Source organism: Sceloporus undulatus, chromosome 6 (genome assembly GCF_019175285.1).
Source record: "Sceloporus undulatus isolate JIND9_A2432 ecotype Alabama chromosome 6, SceUnd_v1.1, whole genome shotgun sequence".
Taxonomy (NCBI): domain Eukaryota; kingdom Metazoa; phylum Chordata; class Lepidosauria; order Squamata; family Phrynosomatidae; genus Sceloporus; species Sceloporus undulatus.
Genome location: NC_056527.1, coordinates 114,304,530 through 114,325,454, shown reverse-complemented (window position 1 = coordinate 114,325,454; position 20,925 = coordinate 114,304,530). Strand labels below are relative to the sequence as shown.

General features: G+C 43.3%; 2 protein-coding genes across 5 annotated transcripts in view; one reads left to right on the top strand and one right to left on the bottom strand.

Moving 5' to 3' along the window:
* Positions 1-6,392: 6,392 nt before the first annotated feature.
* On the bottom strand, positions 6,393-12,753 carry MRPL52 (mitochondrial ribosomal protein L52). The gene is made up of 5 exons (XM_042476427.1): positions 12,633-12,753; positions 10,228-10,312; positions 9,716-9,783; positions 9,286-9,350; positions 6,393-6,555 (listed from the first exon to the last, which is right to left on the bottom strand). Exons 1-5 carry the CDS (start codon positions 12,658-12,660, stop codon positions 6,409-6,411), a joined length of 393 nt encoding a protein of 130 aa, XP_042332361.1. The 5' UTR covers positions 12,661-12,753; the 3' UTR covers positions 6,393-6,408.
* SLC7A7 (solute carrier family 7 member 7) overlaps positions 12,708-20,925 on the top strand; it is an 18,272-nt gene continuing 10,054 nt past the window's right edge. The window contains exons 1-4 of one of the 4 annotated variants that reach the window (XM_042476421.1): positions 12,869-13,375; positions 15,803-15,982; positions 16,140-16,189; positions 17,061-17,636. In XM_042476421.1, the coding sequence (XP_042332355.1) occupies positions 17,120-17,636 (517 nt within the window). In that variant the 5' untranslated portion in view covers positions 12,869-13,375; positions 15,803-15,982; positions 16,140-16,189; positions 17,061-17,119. Of the gene's footprint in view, positions 12,814-12,867; positions 13,376-15,802; positions 15,983-16,139; positions 16,190-17,060; positions 17,637-20,925 lie in introns of those variants that run through there. The other 3 variants (XM_042476423.1, XM_042476422.1, XM_042476424.1) reach the window with 3 other exon arrangements.

Below are 20,925 nucleotides of genomic sequence, written 5' to 3'. Positions count from 1 at the left end.
TCCTTGACCGCACTCTCATGTTGGTTGGCTACATCTGTCCTAGTTTTCATCTATGAAATGTTGGAAGATATGATGTTTGCGGCTGTTAACCACAGAGATTACCTAGTACTAGCTGTCAATAAGAGAATATATTGGATCATACATAAATGGCAATCATAGGGCTCCAAACCCAAACCGTTGGTGTCTGCAGGATTCCTACGTAATCCATTATTGAGGCGGGGGATACAATGGGGTTTAAGAATGGAGACCTTTGGAATATTTGCCTAGGAGGGATCTTCAAAACTGTTAAGTTTTTTTTCCTCCTCCATGGATCTCAGTAGCTCTGTCCAACCTTTTCTTGGACACTAGTGATGATGGCTTAAAGTTTTTGGCATATTGCTCCAATACATCACCTCCCTTAATTAGAAAGCTCTTCCTAGTAACAGTCCCACTGGACTCATGTTTGTCAGCATTACAGTTTCTACAGCTTCCAAGGATGAAGTAATACAGACAATGTTGACATTGTCTTTGTCCCTCCTTCCAACCCACGATGCCTTATTTTTGTCAATCCTTCTGCTCTCCCCGGTAAAATTTAGAATTATTCGAAATGTTGAAGCAGGAAACTGGTAAAGATATATTGAAGGAGGTACCTAGTAATGTCCTTTTACGGTTCTGAATTATATCAGAATGCCTGTAAAGGATATTTTGTTTAAAAGTACTGTGGGTCCTTGGTATCTCCTGGGGTTTAATTTCAGGACTCTGTGGATACCACAATTTGTGGATGCTCAAATCTCACAATTTACAATGGAGTAGTAAAAATGGCATCTATAAAGCAACCGAATCAAGGTTTTTTTTTTGGGGGGGGGGAAAATATTTATGGATATTTTCGAACCGTGGTTGATTGACTCCATGGATGCAAAATCCATGGATACAGAGGGCCGACTGTACTTACACATCACTTTCAAAGTGGAATAAGCTTGTAGCATTATCTTAAGGTTTCAACTATGGCAAGGCTAGAGAATCTGATCCTCCAGGGGCTGCTTGATTCTAAATCCCATTAATCCCAGCAACTATAGCCAATGGTCAAGGATGAAGTTGGAATTAATTGTAACGAGGTCCACAGCATCTGTAATAGCAAATGAAATGCTCATTTTTGATTTCACATAGCTGCTTCTCACAATTCAGGATGGCTTACCCAGTTAAAATGGGTGAGCGAAATGGACTTGTTAGAGAGAATGACCAGGAAACAGGATGGTCTGCTATTGTTTCCTTGCCAAAATTAGATGCATAAGATCATCTTTGGCAGATTCTAGTGCCAAACAGCCAAGACCGGCTTTGGATGTGACGACGTCGCAAGGCGAACAGGAAGAGTGAAATCTTCTGTTTCCCTGTCCCCATTCGAAATTGTATAGAATTCTAGCTTGCTTGTTTTTGAAAGAAAGTGGCACTCCCTCTCAAAAATTGCTATCCTGCCTCATCCTATTGTGCAATGTTTATTTTGAAATCTTGCTTCCTAGTATTTTGCTTTGCCAATCAAGGCGACAATTCTGGAAAATTGTGTGTCTTGGGGGTGGTTGTTGTTTTGTTTGGTGCGGGAACTGGTTGAGTTGGCGCAGCACACAGCCGGAGGAACTGTGCTCCAATTTCTACATGCGCTGATCTGTAAAACCACCTCTGTTGATCACATTTTGATCCCCTTCTGGAAGAATGTTTTTGGTCCTCTCTGGAGGAATGTTGATCACATTTTGGTCCAGCCTCTGGAGGCTGAAGGCTTAGCCATATTTATTGTGTAGGAGACATCAGTGTGCTTGTTATAAATAGCTGGCATCTATTTCTTTTGAAGGCAACTTTGGATGTCCGAGGGAATGGGAGGAGTACTGTATACACTCAACTCAGTCGACCTCATGTATAAGTTGAGGGCAGGTTTTGGGGCCAAAATTATGGATTTTGATATGATCTGTGGATAAGTCAAAGGTAAAACTTAGGGGCATGTTACAAAGGATATGTAGTGGTTCCTAAACTTTGGTTCTCCAGGTGTTTTGGACTTCAGCTCCCAGAAGTCCCAGCCAGCTTGGCCAATAGTCAGGAATTCTGGGATATGAAGTCAAAAACATCTGGGGGACCAAAGTTTGTGCACCACAGAATGAAGCAAAGGAAAACAATGCCAAATAACTTAACTCCAGTGGGCATAACTGTTTGTGCCCATGCTAAAGGATGGATGGATGAGAGAGCAGAGGGGTGTGAGTACTTTCAGGACAGATTGCACAAGGGGATGGTTCCTTTTAAAATAAGAGTTAAAGTACAGTACTTACACTGACCCGTGGATAAGTTGACTCAGGTTTTTCTGGGTCAATTTTTTTGACAACAATTTCTAGACTTACACATGAGTATATACAGTAATTACATTGGATGTAAGTCAAAAAATCTAGCAGGGAAAAATAAGAATTTAAAGGGTTAAAACAAACGACATTTACTAAAGACACACAATACTATATAAAAATCAAACCACCTGAGATGCATTCATGACACACAGAGCCCTGTATCCTGTCTCTGCCAATGTGACGCCAATTATACAGCCCTGCCACTGATCAACTAAGGCTGCATCCGCACTGCAGAAATAATCCAGTTTAACCCCACTTTAACTGCTATGGCTCAAGGCTATGGAATTCTGGGTTTTGTAGTTTTGTGAGATATTTAGCTTTTTTTTCTCAGCTCTGGTACCATAACTAACTACAGTTCCCAGAATTTCATAGCATTGAGCCATGGGAGTTAAAGTGGGGTCAAACTGGATTATTTCTGCAGTGCAGATGCAGCCTGAGTTAGGAATAATGCAGTGGAAACTGGCAGGGACATAGAGCTAGACATCAGCTGGAATGTCCCAACCATCTCTTTGGCTGTCTTTGCTGAGCTGTGGTGAGACTGGGGGGCACTGGAAGCTCTGAACACATGGGGGGCTGGAGTTGGAGGCCTGAATCTACCCTAGCTATGTTGCTTTCCCCTCCCTTCCACTCTGTTGGCTGTCCCTCTGGGTCCCGTGCACTTGGCCAAAGTCCCAGGCGCTGATCTCATCTTGCTTTCGTGGCTGCCACATCTGGAAGCAATTACAGATGTGGGGCGGGAGGAAAAAGATGTGTTCAAAACACAGCTGGAATTAGCAAGGCTGAGATGGTGGTGGGGGGGGGGAAGGGGGAGCAGAAGGGAAGGAATGGGAGCATCTCACACCACCCTCCCTCTCTCCCTCTGCTCCTCTTGCAAAAAAATCCAGCAGGGCTGGGCTTGGCTTGATCTCATCTCTTGCCAGTAGGATCCTGTTATGGAAAGATGATGATTTTTTTTGGAACTGGGGTGAAAAATAACCCTGCTCTGTTCCCACCCCTGGCTGAGCCACTGACCCAAATTTGGCATCCAAGTTCCTGTATTAGAAAGCTAGAGAGAAACCCAGGCCTGAGATGTTAAGGGAAGGGATGGATGGACGAGGCAGGCAGAAGCATGGGTTGAAGGACCAGGCTTTACAGAGCATCCTCTAAACCAATGGTCACCAAACTTTGGCCCTCTAAATGTTCTGGACTTCAGCTCCCAGAAGCCCCAGCCAGCTTGGCCGACAGTCGGGAGTGCTGGAAGCTCAAATCCCAAACATCTGGAGGACCAAAAGCTTGGGAACCACTGTCCTAGAATGATGCTCTCCAGATGGTTTGGAAGACAACTATCCACATCCTTTAGCACAGCCTGTGATGTACACAGTGAAAATGATGGGAGCTGCCATCCCAAATGCCTGGAGAAAGGTCGGCTGAGGGAGAACTGGTAGAAGTAGCCAACAATGCATATTTTAAGAGTTGTCCAAGTTGTTTAAATTAAGCTAAGCATAACCTCAAGAAGCCACTACTGGGAAAGAAGGGAAGATACTGGGTGCATGAGAGTCAGCATGGCATAGTAATTTGGAGAGCAGGGTTTGAATCCCCACTTGGCCATGAAAACCGACTGGGTGACTTTGGACAAGTCACACTCTCTCAGCCTCAGAGGATAGAAATGGCAAACCCCCTCTGAAGAAAATTGGCAAGACGTCCCTGCAGTAAATTCACCTTAGGGCTGCCATAAGTCTGAAATGACTTCAAGGCACACAGCACACACAGACACAACTGAGTGTATAGGATTCTCTCAACTTTCTCCTTCCAAAATTTATGAAAAATCCAATTCTAGGGGTGGAGGAAGGCTAGAATGGATGGGATCATCAATGCAGGAGAGCCGTCTTTCTCACTATGAACATGACCACGCATATACATGGCTAGGGTTTGGGATCTCTCATTCTTTTTCATTCAGCCTTCTCGTTCTTTATTTCTTTCCCTCCCTCAGTGTGTGACCTCAGCTCCAGCAGGCAGAGGTTCCCACGGGGCCAGGAAGAAAGGAAGGTGAAAAAAGGAAAGAGAGAGAGAAACCCTACAGAAAGCTCAAGAGGGAATCCACACAGCTGGAAAGAAGGCTGTGCTGCTCCTTTCTTCCCTCCACAAAGGAGAGCCAACATTCTTTCCAAGCTGGCTGGTGGCCACCACCCAAATTGAAGCCAGGCTGGGATCTCCCCCAACTTACAAAAAACACACACGCACGCCTTGAGCCAGATGACAGAGGCAGAATAATGAGTGTGAATTCTTGGCAACTCTTGTCCTACCTTCGCCTCCCCTACCCTGAAGGCCAGGGTTGCCAGTGCTTCATTTGCGCAAGGAGATCCAAGCAAATTTAATGTTTCCCAGAAGCTCAGCATCTTGGCAGTATTGAAACGCTGTCTGCCTAGGGTAGCAGAGGAAGGGGAAATGCTTTAGGTATGCTCAGAGGCCCTCTCTTTGGTGTTGTGTGTCTTCAAGTCTTTTCCAAATTAGGGTGACCCCAAGGTGAAGCTGGAGAGCCACAGTGTCATAGTTGTTTGGGGATTGGACTATGACTCTGCAGACCAGGGTTTGATTCCCAGCTCAGCTATGAAACCCACTGAGTGACTATGGGCAAGTCATACTATCTCAGCTTCAGGTGAAGGCAATAGCAAACTTCTGAACAAATCGTGCCAAGAAAACCCCGCCTTAGGGTCACCATAAACTGGAAATGATTCAAAGGCACACAACAACAAAGGTGAAGTTATAACAGGGTTGTGGTTTGGGTTTTTCTTGGAAGATTTGGCCAGAGGTGGCTTCCCTTTTCTAAACCACCTCTTTGCCTTCCTCTGAGGCTGAGAGTGTGACTTGCCCAAAATCATCACATGGGTTTCCATGTCAAGTGGGAATTCAAACCCTGGCCTCCAGTCTGCCTTCAACACTCAAACCACAAGAACCACACTGGCCCTCCCTTCTATCCTTAGCAAAAATTTTAATTAAATTACACCATATGAATGGGTGGGATGCTATATTTGCACATGACTTTAAGTCAGAAATCCTAATTTACAAAATCACAACATGCCTATTTTCTCCTGCTTTGTTTTCCCCATTCATACAGGTGAGTAAAAAGACTAAACAGAGAAGGCAGGGTCTTCACATGAGCATATGAAGGGTGATGACATGTCTTGGATTGCAATTCCCATCAACCCTACAGCCATTGTGAGGTGTAGTCTGCATCAAGTTATGCAGATCTAGTTTATTGTGCCCAAACAAGTCAAAATTTCCAGCCCAGTTTTTAGCCAGGGTTTGTCAATTGGTTCACAAATCCAGTTTCCTATGTGCAAAATAAACCATATAGTTCAACTGTTATCCTACTGTCCACACCTGGTTTGTTTACCCCTTGTGCAAAGAGCATAATCAAGCTGTTGAACCAACAGTTAACTCACATTATGGACTAATAAACCAGGATTCATGGTTTATAGTGATGTAAGCCAGAATTCTTGGCTTATAACAGAAACAGACTTGTGATGCCTAGCTTTGTTGCTGTTGTTGTGTGCCTTCAACACATTTCTGGCTTATGGTGACTCTATCACAGGGTCTTCTGGGGCTGAGCATATGTGACTTGCCCAAGGTCACCCAGTGGATTTTCATGGTTGAGTAGGAAATCGAATCCTGGTCTCCAGAATCATACTCCTACACTCAAACCACTATACCATAGTGGCTTTAGGATAAACTAATTGTTTCCCCCAATGTAAACGTTAAGCTTAGACGTCTCAGTCCACAACACTGCCCCAGGTGTAAGCGGAAGGAAGACACTGAGGCAACTTTCTACCATCTAAAGCCCATCCACCACAGTGTGTAATATACTGCCCAGTCCATTAGTCACAACATACAAAATGGCTGCCACATGTAAACAAAGATGTCTGGGCCCACAAAAATAAAGAATGGCCATAGGGCTGTGCTGACTGATGAAGGAAAGAATTAATTCTTCAGTGTTTTTTAAAAAGAACTCTTCATTATTTAAAAAAGGAACTTCTTGACACATCTAGCCCAAGGTTAGGGAAAAAAGTATTTATTTGGCAGTCTCTGGGAAGAAGTTTCCTTTTGGCTGGAGCCTGTTGCATCGTTTTTCCTGAGCCTGTCGCTCCTGTTCTCTCTGCTGGGCTTCCCACTTCTCAATCCCATGATCCATCTCGGCTGAAATCATGGCGACACGACGCTGTGGAGGCAAGATGGGAGTTAGTAGAGCATCCTAGAGAGGCCTTTCCCACCTTCTCAACTATTTGTCATGAGGGGACAACAAGGACATGAGAGTACATTAATTAATTATGTCTACACCATGAATTCAAACCCAGTTTCAAACCCAGTTGTCTTGTCTTTCAACCAACCTAGTTAACCAAGAGAAGTGCAGCTCTCCAAAAAGGATTAGGCTATTCCAGAGTGAACAAAATCACAATTCTGAAGGTTTGGAGTATTCCCAAGAAGATGCTTGTTCAAACTGTACCTGAAACAACAGTTTTGTCCTATCTTTTACAAGACACCAAAAGGACTGTGTGTGATTATCCACTGGTGGGATATTCTTCCCATGCTCAGAAGTACACTATTAATACACAACATCCAGAGTAATTATTACTGTCAATTATATTTGCATACCGCTTTTCTTTCAGTGAGTTTAGTGGTGGGCATAGCTGGTTTCCTCTCCTCCTTTATGCTCACAGGAACCCTGTGAAGTAGCCTAAGCTGAGAAGGATGAACCTGCTGGTGGGCCATTCTTCACATGTTCAGAAGCACACCTTGAAATACTCCGGATTCTTTTCCTTGTGGGGTACAGCCCTATTTGCTTTTAATGGGTTATCACATGCTAAAGAGCAACCACTGATTTTTAAAATCCTACTAGTTTAACGTCTCCTTTCTTCCTAGAGAAGCGTTGCCAGATTGAAAACTTTTGCATTGGGGGAATTGTTCCTTTTTACCTGGTTGTAGGCACTAGCCACACCTGCTAAAAATGCCTCTTGTGCACAAGGGACAGGAGCTGTCTCCAGTTTTCACTCTAGCAACCCTACCCCCAAAAATCACAAATCCAGTTTTCAATATTCTGGGGAACTGTAACCTCAAACCTTGAGAGCCAATGTGGCATAGTGGTTTGAGTGTTGGAATACAACTCTGGAGATTAGGGTTCAAATCCTGATGAGCCATAAAATCCACTGGGGGACCTTGGCCAAGTCACACTCTCTCAGCCTCAGAGGATGGCAATGGGAAACCCCCTGTGAAGAAACTTGTCAAGAAAACCCATGACAGTTCTCCTTAGGGTCGTCATACGTAGGACACGACTTGAAGGCACACAACAACAGCCCCAGACCATAGAAGTCACATGATTAGGGTTGCCAAAGTAAAAACCCGAGAGGGCTCCTGTATATTTAATGATTCTGCAGAAGCAGTGATTTCAGCTGGTGTGGCTTGTTACTTCATTGCATATTAAACAACACTTGCTGAAATAACTGCTTCTGCATAAACATTAAAAGGATAGAAGCTCTGTCCAGTTTTCAATGTGCCAAGCCCAAAGTAATGGCCTAAATCTGTTGGTCTCAGCTAAAACAGGCTTACTGGTTTAATGGAACTTGCATTAAGTGCTGACTTTCCAACTTGGCATTGATTTAATAGGTGTACTGTAAGGGAAACAAATAGTTGAATTTAGCCCAATGACTTTACATAACTCATTACTTTGAAGAAGGGGTTAACTCAAGACATTTTAAAAATGTTTTAATGTTAATGCTAGCATGTTTCTTTATTATTATTAATAATTTTTGTTCTTTGTTCACCTGTGTGTGTATAATGTTTGTTGTTGTTGTGTACCTTCAAGTTGTTTCTAACTTATGATGACTCTATCATGGGGTTTTCTGGGGCTAAGAGTGTGTGACATTCTGAAGGTTATCATGATATAGCAGGCAATTGAACCCTGATCTCCAGAGTCCAATGCTCAAACCACTACGCCATGCAGTTTGTGTCTCATGTTTACTTTTCACATTTGCTGTAATTTTTGCCTCACTTTGGAATATTTTTAAAAACAACGTAAAAGGGACATTAGGAACATACTACACAAATGATGAACACAAGTACAGTTGTCCTTCCATATTCGCTAGGGTTAAGAGAACAAGACCCCCATGAATATGGAAAAACCACAAATAACAAAAACACTGTTTTTACCTGAGAGGACACCTCTCTAGGAATCTCTAGGTCCACCAGTGCAACTCTGTGGTCAATGTCCAACATACACTGACCATAGAATGGCACTGGAGGAGCTACAAATGGTCTTTCAGTGCAACTTTTAGTGAAAGTTGACCATAGAGTTGCACTGGAGGACCTAGACAGTCTTAGAGAGAACATATTGATGAAATCCATGAATAATCTAATCCGCAAATATCAAAGCCACAAATATGGAGGGATGACTGTAACTAGCAAGTAATGTAATCTGTAATGTTCTTTCCAGTGAGAAATGAAAACAAATGGCATTTAAAAAGAAAATAATGTTAACAATGGCGCGGCACAGACGGCGCTACAGACGTGCTGGCACCATACTAGGGTTAAGGGATCACGCAGCAACCGCATGGTCCCTAACCCTAGTACGGCGCAGCACCATAACAATGGTGGCACCCTGTATACACGGGTGCCGCCATTGTTATGTAAGCGCCGCGTGGCATCTGCATGTTGCCACGTGACACTTATGTAACCAGTGTGCCTGTGGCGCACTGTTTATGCCGTCCCTGCAGTTTTAAAAGAACCTGCTTTTTGTGGGTTCTTTTTCCTCCACAGGGAAGACGCAGTTTGGTGGCTGCGGCTTCCCTGCAGAGGAAAAAACGCCACCGCTGCTCTGGACATCCAGGAAGGTATGTACCGGGCCACAATCACTTCTGAAAAATAACATCCCAAGCTCTGAATGGTCCCAACTTACTGCAAGTTCTGCATTCTTTTCCTGCCGGCTGAGATAACCTTTCATTGGTGGAGCAGGTCGCCCGTCTAGGGAAAAAAGAGGAAAATGGGTGTTACAGAAGATGCTGCCCCTCTCTATGCTAAAGAATCCAAAATGGGGGCTTGTGTACTTGACAAGACATAGGCTGCATCGGCACTGCAAAAATAACGCAGTTTGACACCACGTGAATTGCCTTGGCTCAGTGCTAAGGGATTCTGGCGTTGTACTTTTGTGAGACATTTAGCCTTCTCTGTCAGACAAACTACAATTCCCAGTATTCCATAGCAATAAACTATTGCAGTTAAAGTGGTGGCAAACTGTTGTTTCCAAAACACCTGGTTTTTAAAAATTCTTTTTAGCAGTCTGTGTGGTCCAAAACTGCCCCTCCAGGCTGAATGCATGTTTTTCTTACCAGCAAATGACCAATCAGGCAGGTCTGTTAAAGGTCCAAACTGTGAAGAGTTTACGGGTAAACCTTGCCTGCAAGGAAACACAAACACATTTATACAACTATATAAATTAAGTAGAATAGTAAAAGAGATAGTGCTGGCTCCACTGACAATTATCACATATCATGGCGGACCCTTCAATATTCTGATCCTCATAAGGATTTGCTATTGGTAGTAAGCATCACATGATAATCATAACCTCATAAAAATAATTCTAAAACAGAATGGGTAAATATGGCCCTCTAGATGATGTTGGACTGCAACTGCCATCAGCCCTTGCTGGCATATTGGTGATGGACTATGGGAGTGGTAATGCCGCAAGGGATCATGGGAGCGGCAGGACAGTCACTAGGCTGACAGTCAGCAATCTCTGTCCTAAATTTCAGGACACAAATGACTGCCACACACCCATTTCACCTTGTTTTTTGGGTTCACTACTTTAGCTTCAGTGTTGCCCTCTCCATCTGACACCCACCTTACTCTCCATTTGCCACCAGCTTGGTCAACAGTGCTGCAATGGAAGCACCGAATTGCAGCAGCACTTTTTGCCAGATGGGGTCCTAGAAGTAAGAAGGTAGAAAGAGAAAATGCATGACCGAATAACAAAATAGTGCACCTACTGAAAGCAAAAACTGGTTATGATCTTAGTGAGGGGGCAGCAGGGTTCCCCACCTACTATTTCAGAGTAAAGCACTTTCCTGCTTGGACTGTGGACCATCCATGTCTGAAGCCATTTAACAACTGCATTTATTGCCAAATTTAAACATGCTTGACAGTAACCAAACCTTCCATATATGATCTTGGTTTCAATTACATCAAAACAGCAAAATAGATCAATACAACTATTATGGAAGAAGCTGCTGTTTGAGACTTGAGTGTGCATCTGCACTGTAGAAATAATGCAGTTTGATACCACTTGAACTGCCATGACTCCATCCTACAGAATCCTGGGATTTATGGTTTGTTGAGGCACCAGCACCCTTTGGCAGAGAAGGCTAAAGACCTTGTAAAACTACAAATCCTAAGATACCATAGAAGGGAGCTAAAGCATCTAAAGTGGGGTCAAACTACATTATTTCTACAGTGCAGATGCACCCTGTGAGACTACTATATAGAGTGCTGGGCTGGGACTCATGAAATCCACAAAACTGGGAAACCTTGGGACAGTTATTCTCTCAGCTTGACCTACCTCACAGGGTTGTTGGGAGGATAAAAAAAAGCAGGACATCTAGGGCAGTGGTGGCGAACCTATGGCACGAGTGTCAGAGGTGGCACTCAGAGCCCTCACCCCAACACAGAGTTCGCCAGAGGGATGTGGCACTTTGCAATAAATAAGTGGGTTTTGCATTGCAGTTTGGGCACCCGGCCTCTAAAACATTCACCATCACGATCTAGGGCTTCATCTACACTGTAGAAATCACGCCACTTTTAGTGCCGCAGCCGCAACCTATGGAATCCTGGGATTTGTAGTTTTATGCGGTCTTCAGCCTTTGCTGCCAAATACTGCTGGTGCTCCACAAAACTACAAATCCAAGGATTTGTAGTGTTAGTGCTCTTTAGGGTCTCCCTGTTGCAGCTACAATGTGGTTTCTCACAATCCAGAAAATATGCAGGGGTAGCTGTGTTGGCCATTTAGCAAACTCCCAGTTCCCAGACGGCCAACAACAGACACAGCTAGTAGCTACATGGCCAGAAGGAAGAGGAGCAGCCTGCAAAACTTACCCTCCTGGTGCCATCTTAACTAAAGACAGAAACAACAGAATGCAGGCCTCTTCCTAACATCTCCATTTTTTCCTCCTGTTTGGCTTGTAGCACTTTGCCTGATGGAGAATCCAGTGAAGCTTTGAAAGCTGATTGCAACAAGCCTTTTGAGCTGGCCAATAAAGGTATCACTGTTTGGTGGGTTTTGTTAAGTACATCGTATAAACACAATGCACCTCACGTTCAAAGTCATAAACAGGAGGGCTTCTTAACTACACAGGAATGATACAGACTCTCTCAGAAGCAAGCTCTTGGCACTGATAGCACCAAGAAGACTATTAGCAGAATGTTATAAGAAAGCAGAATGCCATTTCCCTTTCTATGCAAACAGGAGGCGACAGAACAGGGCCAAGCAGTAAGTTAACTCCAACAGTTATGCATATTGCAATCAGGCCAAGGTCCTCTGTATTTTAAATTATTGTTATTATTATATTTTATTGTATTTATTCTATTCTATTTTATTTGATTGTATTTATTATTTTTGTATTTTACTTTACTTTATAAAATTTTATGGTATTGTATTTTATTGTATTACATTTATTTTATTGTATTTACTTTATAAAATTTTATTTTATTTTATAAAATTTCACTTTATTTTATTTATCGTGTTGCATTTTATTGCATATATTTTATTTCACATACAATTTCCCTATCGGGAAAAGGCAAAATAGAAATAAATCTTATTATTATAATAATTATTATTTTATAATAATATATAAATATAAAATGTTATATTGTATTTATTTTATTATATTTTAATTATTTTAAATATATGTTATTGTATTACATTTTATTTTATATATTTTATTTTATTTATTGTACTGTATTTATTTTATTTTACTTTATAAAATGTTATTTTATTTATTGTATTGTATTTTATTGTATATATTTTATTTTATTTGATAACATTTTATTTCATTTTATATTGTATTCTATTTATTTTGTTGTGTTTTAAGCCCCACTGAGTTGTTTAGGAACCCCAAAAACACGTCTATAATCAGATGCTAGGAGCCAGCCCCATTGACCTCTATTGGCTTTCCTTCTGGGCCTAGGATTACTCTGCTCAGCCCTTCCTCCCAGCCACTCCGTTCATTCCTCCCGCCGCCAGCCAAGTCCTACCGAGCCTCCGAGTCACGCAAGCGGCCATTTTGAGGATCCCAAAGGCGAAACGCTGGCTTTCCAAGCGGCTGTACGGAACCTTCGGCAATGGGAGCCGCCATTTTGAAAGCACACCGCCCTGTGCGCCGCCATTTTAAAAGCATTGCCAGCGAGGGAACCGCCGCTTCTGGCCGGAAGGAAGGTTAGTGACGTCACATTACGGGGGACGCCATTTTGTACGGATTGTTTCCACTATCTCTAGTGGGGAAAACATCTGAAGGCTGCGTACTAGAGTTGGTTTGAGGATGGTTATAGTATCCCAGAAGCCTCTGGGTGGCCTTTGGGAGCTAGAAGCGTTGGTTTTTCTGAACTGTAAACGTATTCTTCTGGTCTCCATGGGAGCAGCCATTTTGGTGGAAGAACGGAAAGCCCGGATGTTATGACCGGAAACTGAGGTGGCCGCCATTTTGAAAAACCCTCTTTCTCCGCCATCTTGGACTAGGGAATTTTCCTCCGTTGATCAATTTCCGTCCAGATACCTACTGTCTTTATGACGGATGAGGTTTCCTAGCCGTCTTAACACTTCTATTTTTGGCCTTTTACAAAGACTTGATTCACCTACCCTTTAAAAAAAGGCAGTCTAAGGCTCCCTTAGTGGATACGTTCCTACGGGCGGAAGTAGTTTTCCCGCCATTTTGGAAGTGGTCAACTGCTTCTCGGGCCGCCATCTTGGATACAGGTTGCCAAGGAAACCGTCGCCCCTGGTAACGAACTACTGTCAGAGGCAGCAGGGCAGTTCTTTGATACTTAAATAGCATGTAAATTTGGGGTTTATGTATTTATTTATTTTTACTTCTTTTCTATGCCGCCTTTCTCCCAGAAAGGACCCAAGGCGGCTCACAGACAAAACAAAACAAAAGTGAAGAACATCACAGTAAAATTCAAACAAAATAGTCGTACAAAGCAAGCCTGATCATGTTCAGTATGACACTTATTATTGTTTTGTTGTTGTTATTATTATTATTATTATTATTATATTGTTTTAATATTTAAATATAAAAACTGGATTTAATACAGGCATATTTAATTAAATATTAAATATTAAAAATATATTAAACTATTAAGCGATTAAAATAAATATTTAAATATTCCGACCTATATTCCCCTCATCAATAACCGAAGCTGCTAAAAGCCTAAGTTAATTATCATTTGATCTAAATATAATAAGACTTACAGACTTACATTACAGGCGACTAAAGGTTCACGTGTACATTGCTGAGAGTCTCATGGCTTCATTCGGCACATCATGTGTCTACTTGGCCTTAGTTTTTAACAAACAGCAATTGAGCATCCCCTTTACTTTCCCTTAGCCAGCCGATATTGCCCAAATGTAACAGTAAATGGCAGAGGGAGCCATAGTTCTTAGCAGCTTCCCAGAAGCTGCCACAGTATCTGTAACATTTCAGGCTGGCCAAGGCCAGTTCCCACCCTTAGGAGATTATCACATGCAAAAATAAAGTGAGTTAGTCCTGCTGGGATACAGTCGCTTATGGGATGCAATCGGGATTTATCACACTAAAAATTTCGCTGATGCTAGCGGGTGACTGCATCCTGGCTGCATCCCGGCTCCCAGTCGTGCTCAATGGCTTGCAAATCAGCAGTTTGCAAATGCATCTCGGGATGCAGCCGAGATGCAGTCGCCTGGCAGCATTTTTAGTGCAATAATTCCCAATTGCATCCCATAAGTGACTGTATCCCGGCAGGGGTAAGTCACTTTATCTTTGCATGCAATAATCTCCTATTTATCCTCACCCCCACCATCAATATAGGTGAACTCTAGTTTGCTAATGATCATTGACTTTGGGCCTTTAAATGTGAAAATGTCTTCATCATAGAAAACCATACCTTGAGAGCATCTAGTCTGACCCCAGCAAAGAGGAACTTGGGAGTCTTGGTTTGAATGCTTAGATTAAACATTTAATTACTTATGTGGTTTTAGGATTCAGCTTACAATAATGCTTGGAAAGGCAGAGGGTAGGAGAAAAAGAGGTATACCACGTACCAGATGGATAGATTCAATCAAGGAGGCTACAACTAGGAGCCTGAAGGAACTATGCAAAGCGATTGAGGACATAGTGTGTCAGAGGTATCTCATCCACTGGGTTGCCATGAATCGAGGCCCACTCAAAGGCACTTAATAGCAAACAAAAAAACTATATACTGGGCCCTCTACATTTGACACAGGACCCCCATGAAAGTTGAAAAACTGAAAACAAAAACCACACTATTTTTTTTAAATCTGAAAGAATTTCTAGGTCCTCCAGTGCAATTCTGTGGCCAACATCCACCAGCCGTGACCATAGAATTGTGCTAGAGGACCTACAGATGCCTAGAGAAGTGTTCCATCTAGGAATCTCTATGTCTAAGTTGGCCATAGAGTGGTGCTCAAGGACCTAGTGGTTCATGGAGATCATATATTAAATCCGTGAATAATCAAAGCCTCAAAAGTAAATGTGGAGGGCCAACTGGTTCACCATCCATGGATTCTTTATCCACCGATGCAAGCATCCACAGCTTGAAACATATTTTTAAAATATATACATTCCAAAAAGCAAATCTTGATTTTCCCATTTTATATAAGGGACACCATTTCACTGTGCCATTCTATGTAATGGGACTTGAGTATCCACAGATTTTGGTATCCACGGCAGATCCTGGAACCAAACACCAGCGGATACCAAGGGCCCACTGTATTTCAGAGGAAGAAACTGATAAAACCACTCCTGACTATTCCTGGCCTAAGAAAACCTCTTTGGAATGTATATATTAAAAATACAGTATATATATTTTCAAGCCATGGATGTTTGAATCCATGGATAAGAAAAAATGTAGATATGCAGGGCCAACTGTGTAAATTGCTCTGGATCCTGGCTTGCCTTTCATTTTAGTACCTGTTATACATCCCTTAAGCATATAAAACCTGTGAATAAACTGAATATGAAAACTTAGCATCATTTCTTGCTGCTTCTTCTAGACTGCACTGCTAAAAGATACAAAGGAGAGTTGGAGGAAACTTCCTCAAAACAGCTTGCCAGCCTGCCCTGGCTGAGTCCTTTTATTTTTAACTGGTTTTTGATGGGTAAATGAATAGCAAGCCTTTGATTGGCACCGGTCTCTTCTTTTCTCTGCAGAAGAACTCTGTGCGGTTTGGAAACCTGGCAGCCAGACTGCTGCAGGAAGCCACTGCTGCTGTGCAAGAGAGAAAGTGAGCGAAGGGGAAGAGACATGTCTTGAGGAAATTGCTTGCTACTGTTCACAGAGGGCATGGCCCTGGGGAGATTTGCCAGCCCCTTATCTCCTGTCCTGCTGAGGTAGGCTCCCCCTGCCCCCACCTGGCACCAATTGGACCTTGGACCCAGTCAATGGCTCATCCTCCCATACCCCCCTCTCCCCGCCCCCCTTGCAACCCTGGGTAGTTCCTCAAGTTAAAAGTGCTGTCCCGGCAGCTTCTTTCTCTTTATTCCTAAGCTGGCGTGAGTTTGGTTGGGCTTGAAGTAGGGGAAGCTGAACCTGGAACGGTGAGTGTCTTGTCTGTGTGTATCTCTCCCATCATCCCCAGCCTTGCCTCTCTCTGCTCCTAAAAAATTCCCTTATAGAGAGACTAAATAACTCAGGATACTTAACCATCATCTATCCTGGTCTGCGAGCCTTATTGTGCTCTTATAGCTGAAACCACAAAGCTTAACTCCCAGCCCATGCATCCTAGCCACTAGCCACCACTTCCCTCTTCCTCGGCAGAACACTTAGCTCCTGGTTCCTAAACTCTTTTTTATTGTTGCTGCTGTGTGCCTTCAAGTTGTTTCCGACTTATGGCTACCCTAAGGTGAACCTATCACGGGGTTTTCTTGGCAAGCTTCTTCAGAAGGGGTTTCCCATTGCCATCCTCTGAGGCTGAGAGAGTGTGACTTGCCCAGTGGGTCTGGTTTACATGGCTGAGCTGGGATTTGAGCCCTAGGCTCCAGAGTCACACTCAAACCACTACAGCACCCTAAACTCTTAGATACCCAAATAAGTGGCAGTTCCCTTTTTGGGAGAAAGGTGGTAAAAAAAGGGAATAAAATAAATAAATAAATAAATACTGTAAATAAATAAAAAAGGTGATAGCCTCGAGGCAACAACCTGAATACCGGGCTAAAACACTCTGATTGTGAGACTTTTGGGAAATAGAGAAATGAGAGTCTTTTTTCCCCCAGCTGTTCAGATGAACCAGAGGTGAGAGCCAGGTCTGAATTCCCCTATTTGAGAGTCAGAGGAACATCTCCATCCCCATGTTAATATTTGCCTCCATCTGAGTATAGTGAATGCTCCCAATCCAGTTTCCTTCTCGCTTGAGTAAACTAGATTGATCCTCCTCAACCTCTTAACCATTTTTTACCAAAATATTTGCAGGGTCTGCTGCCTCCTAGAGGCAAAGTCTGTAACTGAGTTGTCCATCTCCTTGGCAAGCTATGACCAACAACACCACCTACGCTGTGGTGGCCGCCCAGGAAGACCACCCGGCCAAGACGGTACCCAATGGAACCTCGACCTCCTCTCGCCAACCCCCCAAAGACTCCATGAAGCTGAAGAAGGAAATCTCCCTGCTCAACGGTGTCTGCTTGATTGTGGGCAACATGATTGGTTCGGGCATCTTTGTCTCACCCAAGGGAGTCTTGGTCTACAGTGACTCTTATGGCCTCTCTCTCGTTGTCTGGGCTGTGGGAGGACTTTTTTCAGTCTTTGGGGCTCTCTGCTATGCTGAACTGGGCACCACCATCAAGAAATCAGGAGCCAGTTATGCCTATATTCTGGAAGCTTTCGGGGAGCTGCCAGCCTTCATCCGGCTCTGGACATCCCTTCTTATTATTGAGCCCACCAGCCAGGCAGTCATCGCCATCACCTTTGCCAACTATCTGGTGCAACCTTTTTTCCCTTCCTGTGAGGCACCTTACCTGGCCAGTCGGCTCTTGGCAGCTGCTTGCATCTGTGAGTACCACTGGTGAGGGGCATTGTAGGGGAGGGAACCTGTGGGTTCTGCACCTGGGAAAGGACCTCTTTTGGAGTGCAACTGCCAGAATCCCTCACCAGTTTGCTGGCCAGGGGATTTGGGGGGTTGTAGTCAAACCTGCCCCCCAAGATCTTTCGGTCTTCTAGAGCAAGCATGTGCATGGGCTGGGCAGGCATTTTGAAAATAAAAAAGCCTCTCGCAATGCCAAGGTTCATTCAAGCTTCAGGTAGGTTGAAGGGCAAACTCTTCTTTGCCCCCATTATCTAATCTTTCATTGTTCCTTTATCTTTTCCCTGACTTTGCTTCCCGTCCTGTGCAACACTTGCCTTCCTTGGACATGGTTTTGACTACATGGGAGTAAGAGGAGAAAACCCTGTGTTTTTGGATCTTTGTAGAAAAGACCATAAAGGGCCTTTCCCTTGCACCTTTTAGAAGTGGTTCTGAGACCCAGGAATCCTGACTCCTAACATAACCCTAACTACTGTCTTCCACGCCTTTCCTAGGTTTGGGCGACAAACCCCTGACCCTAACCGATGGATGGGTCTGTTTTCTCAGATTAGATCAACTTCTGCCCCCCTCTTTGCTCCCTCTAGCTAATCTTGTTTCCCTGCTTAACCAGAGCACACGGATCATGCATCTGGGATTAACCTCTTCAAGGTGGCTCCTCTGATTTTTATCAGTTGCTTGTTTTCTGAGGCTTTTAAAAGACTAAGCCAGGCAAAACTTTCCCCTTGTTCTTCCAAACTGGAGCTGAGTTTCATCAGTTGGAATTCCACCTGAACAGACCTTCAAGGATTCCTCCCTCTTCAAGGCAGCCCACTTAAGCCTCCTTCTCCTCTGCCAGAATGCCAAGAAAACCCACAGGAGTCCTGATCTCAGTTCCTTCTGTCCTGTGGGAGAAAGTGGCCGAAAAAAGAAACGTTGAATATGGGCAAGTCTGTGTATGCTTGGGACTTAACATTTGAAACTCAGCTGGAGGTTGTTGCCTCTTGCTTTGGTATGACTGAGATAAACATTAGTTAACCAACAGGGAGGAGAAGACACTCTGCACATGCTCCAAAGGAACCTGTTTTCATATTGTGCCTTCTGACTCAGAGACTCGTGATCTCCAGCTTGAGTTGCTCCATGCAGCATCTCTCTCTGTTCCTCTTTGCTCCCTCTGGGTAATTCTGGGTCTCTCTCAGGAAACGAGTGACTTCAGCAGAGTCAGTATGCTGAATCGGCAGCTGTTGTCTGGATCCAGCTGGTGAGAAATGCAAGCGTCAGGCTCACCCCAAAACCACTCCTGTTGCAACACACAGGAATGCGCTGCCCAAAGAAGCCATGGGCCTCTGGGTCAGACATGAAAGATGGTTGCGGCCGTGGAGAAATGGGCAGATATGCTGGGTTAGGGAGGCTGCTGTCTTCAAGCAAAGAGCAGAGCAAATGGTTAGAGTAAAGAATAACAGCAAGAATGCACTTAAGATGTATGTCTTCTTTCCCCACATCTTATCCTTCTCAAGTACCTAAAACATTTCAGATGCATTCGTTATTTTGGTCACAACAGCTTGGAACAACAGGGCCATTAAAGGAGCCGGGAAAAGTTAGTTTTTTGGACAATTCTCAGAATACTGCAGCTAGTGTAGTCATGTGATTCTGGGCATTGTGGTCCCCAAAAAAGTAACTCTGCCAAGCATTATTATTTCCATTTTACAGATATGGAAGCTGAGGAAGAAACTGTGATGATTTCTTGAGGCTACCCTCTGAGTTTATGGCTGAGCTGAAACCTTTCTCACCAGATAGCTCATAGACTTTGCTTTTAACCATTATTCTTCTCTAGTCTGTTCCTCCTGGCTAGTTAGTAGTTTTGTCTGAAAAGTCATCCTCAAGACAGAAACCCAAAACTATGAGGTCTACTTTGAAATGGAACCTCCTTCCACTCAATTAAAAAGGGGCTCTTTGATCATGCCCCTTGGAATTGGAATTTTGCAAATAAATAAAATTTAAAACCCAATGAAAACTGAGAACAACCCTTCTAGCAATGCATGAAAGTATGCAACTGATTTTTTTGAACAAAATAATAGGAAGGAAATCATATTGTTTCCAACTGCACTAGATGTTTGGAGCCCAGGAAATGCAAGCCTGAGGCTTCCATTTATAGGTGAATTCCATGTAAATCAAGAGGGGGATTGTTTGTAAAGGAGCAAGTAGCCTAGGGAGATATGGGAACTTGACATAGATGGAAGATGTGCCACAGAAGGAAGCCTGAGACCGTGCTCAGAAATGGCATATTACTCTTGAATAACTGCCAGAGCCATGAGGAAACAAGCATAGTTCAAGTTATCCATGATTTCTCTGTTCTGAGCGTGTTCCAACTTAAGCCTGATAAGAGAATGGAATTTATTGCCTTGTTTATAAAGGAGTCTAGTGGTGTCTTTGAGGTGTCCCCAATTCCCCCCTTCCTCTTCCCCCCAATAAAGCTGTACCCTGGACCTGGAGCAAGGAAGAGTAGCTCAGAGACTGCTCTCTCTCTCTCTCTCTCTCTCTCTCTCTCTCTCTCTCTCGTGTGTGTGTGTGTGTGTGTGTGTGTGTGTGAAGTCTCAACTTTGGTCATACACAACCTCCTCAGTCCTATCTTACCCTGCCCTGGGTTTGGTGTCTGGCACAAAGCCGGATCTTGCATTAGCCCCTTGAGCCACAACAACTTGTTCCAGGAATAAAGATCAAGGTTAGACTCTGATAGTATATAAAAGAAAGAAGTCAGAAAAAGGATCAGCAAGTGACTTCTGTACCTCTCTTGCTCTCTCTTTTTTCAAGATTCTGCTGGGGAATGTCTGTCTCTTTCCGCTCTGTTTTAATTCTGAGTGTTTGTTCGTGTATTCATCATGCTTCTTCTTGCAGTTCTTTATCAACTGATTTCGTTAGTGAAAGGAAGGGAAGGGCCAAATTTCTGCTGTCTGGGAGCCACATGTGTTTCCCACTACGTAATGGGAAGAGCTCCAGAGGTGGCCACCAGCTCACATATTTATTTATCTCCATCTCGTTGATGTATTTATTTATTTATTTTATTTTTATCCCACCTTTCTCTCTAGGCAGGCTCCAAGGTGGCCTACAGCATTTACAAAAACAGGATAGTTTAACATCATTAATTCAAAAATTAAAAAAAATTCAATAGCTGTTCAATTAAAAGCAAAGATTATAGCAATAGCAAAGTAATAATAATAATATAATAATAGGTTTTATTATATCGCCCAATCATGGGAATCCGAGCGGTTTACAATAGAGGGG